Source organism: Herpailurus yagouaroundi, unplaced genomic scaffold, assembly GCF_014898765.1.
Source record: "Herpailurus yagouaroundi ecotype Mexico unplaced genomic scaffold, PumYag 77, whole genome shotgun sequence".
Classification (NCBI taxonomy): Eukaryota; Metazoa; Chordata; class Mammalia; order Carnivora; family Felidae; genus Herpailurus; species Herpailurus yagouaroundi.
The window spans coordinates 95,856,153-95,858,242 of NW_024412388.1; the positions used below are offsets into that span (position 1 = coordinate 95,856,153).

The 2,090-nt window shown below is 36.3% G+C and overlaps 1 protein-coding gene across 1 annotated transcript in view; it reads left to right on the forward strand.

Annotated features, from left to right (window-relative positions):
• Positions 1-1,462, forward strand: part of ATP5PB (ATP synthase peripheral stalk-membrane subunit b) — a 15,093-nt gene extending 13,631 nt beyond the window's left edge. Inside the window, exon 7 of the mRNA XM_040471289.1 lies at positions 1,118-1,462. Coding sequence (XP_040327223.1) covers positions 1,118-1,195 — 78 coding nt within the window. The 3' untranslated portion in view covers positions 1,196-1,462. The remainder of the gene's footprint in view (positions 1-1,117) is intronic.
• The last annotated feature ends 628 nt before the right edge of the window (positions 1,463-2,090 follow it).

Here is a 2,090-nt window from a genome sequence, read left to right on the forward strand (position 1 = left end):
AGAGAGAGAGAGAGGGAGACACAGAATCTGAAACAGGCTCCAGGCTCTGCACTGTCAGCACAGAGCCCGACGCAGGGCTTGAACTCACGGACCGTGAGATCATGACCTGAGCCAAAGTCAGACGCTTAACCCACTGAGCCACCTAGGCACCCCGCTGGTGGGGAGTCTTTAGGCTCCAGACGATGGGGTCGCCCTGTTTTGTTTCTCTGGGTAGTGGTAACTTGGAGGACGCTGCCCACCTGCCTTGGTGGCTTTCCTCTTCACTCAGAACTTGGTATCAGAGAATCTCTCAGTATCAGAGACAGCGGGAGGTAGTTGGCACGGCTTGTGGCAGACTTGCATTCAGGTTCCATCATTTGGGAAACAACCAACAGATTTCATTTTTCTGTATAGCAGACTGAATAAAGCTATTTCTGAGTCCCTTCCATTTCCTCATTCCATGATCTCTACTCCATTTCCTCTTCCTTGCCACTTAAATCACTGGTCATGAATGGAAAAGAAATGTTTTTATTATTTACCTAAATTTGATTTCCTTTTTAAAGTTTATATTCTTTTTTTTTTTTTTTACTTGATTTCTTCTTTCCCAAATATATAGTATATGTAGGCATTTCTAGTCATTTTCTGTATAACACTCAAGGACTAGAAAAACAGGGTCTATCAACATTTAATGATTTTTTTCTCAATAAATTGTCTTGTGTAAAAGTAACACGTTTATTTAAGAAACGGGGAAAACAAAAAATACAGAAAAGAGACAAAATTATTCTCATTTTTAACATTTCTGTGTTACTAATGTTAGGTTGGTAGTTTTCAAGCAACTGTTAGCTGTGTAACACCGGTGACAAGTTACAGGAATGTCTGGCTTCAAATTCTATGTAGGTTTCACTCATAAAAGCTGTAAGCCAGGGGATTTTAACTAGTTTCTGGGATTTGCTTTAAATAAATTGTATCTCCCCTATGTCACATAAAGAATTCCTAGTCTATCATATCAAGCCAGTAATCCATCTTGAGATTCTGTAGGAGCCTCAAGATCTTGTAGGAGGTATCCTTTAGAATTACAATGTTTATACCCTTCCATGATCTGGAGATGTCTAAACAGATTGCTCTTTCTTTATCACAGGAGAAGGAGACAATTGCCAAGTGCATTGCAGATCTGAAGCTCCTTGCAAAGAAGGCTCAAGCACAGCCAGTTTTGTAAATGCATCTATCTCTGTGGAGACAGCTAGAAGCAGTTGACCAACGAGACTCATCGATGTGGCATAGTCTTTCTGTATTGCTGTCTACTGAAGTTACACTTAACCTTTCCCAAAAGTGAAGTTTGAATTTCACATGAGAATGAAAACAGCCTGTTGGCCAGTGAGATGTTTTTCATCCTTCTTGCTCTGTATTTTGAGTTGTTCCATGATCACTTTTGAATAAGCAGTTTGCTTTTAATAAAATTTGTTGCCTGACTAAAGATTACCAAGTTAGAGTTTAAATTTGTAATTAATTCTACCATCTTGCATTAAAGTGACAGTTGAGACTAGGTTTTTCAAGTTGTGTAATATTCTAAAATATTTCAACATTTGTCATATGGGTAAAAATCAAACATGTCATTGAACTGATAATTTAGTGTAAGCTATTCCTGGCCAACTGACAGGCTATTGGAAATTTAAAGCTTTTTTAGTATTCTTAAAATAACTAAAGGAAATCTTGTGTATCAAGTCACATTGTTGACTTTGTTATTTTAGTAATATGTCTACAGAAAATATGGACCCAATGTGTCATAAAATTCTAAAGAATCCAGCAAATAAATTTAAAAAATCTTCCCTTCTATAGGTTTGTCTGCTTTTAATTCTCCCATACTTGTATAAGGATGTCCTTGTACACAGGACAGCTTACATAATAGGAAATATTTGAAAATATGTACCATATGGATAATTGCTATTTTCATTGACTTCTTAGGATTTTAATTTATGAAACAATAGATATCAGTTCAGTATTTATTGATGGATAATATATTCACTTACTATATAAATTCGATTGATACCCTTATTGTTACTTAAAGAGATTTTGCTAGGGTCAACAGAGGTGTTTCAAATTATTCATTTAGC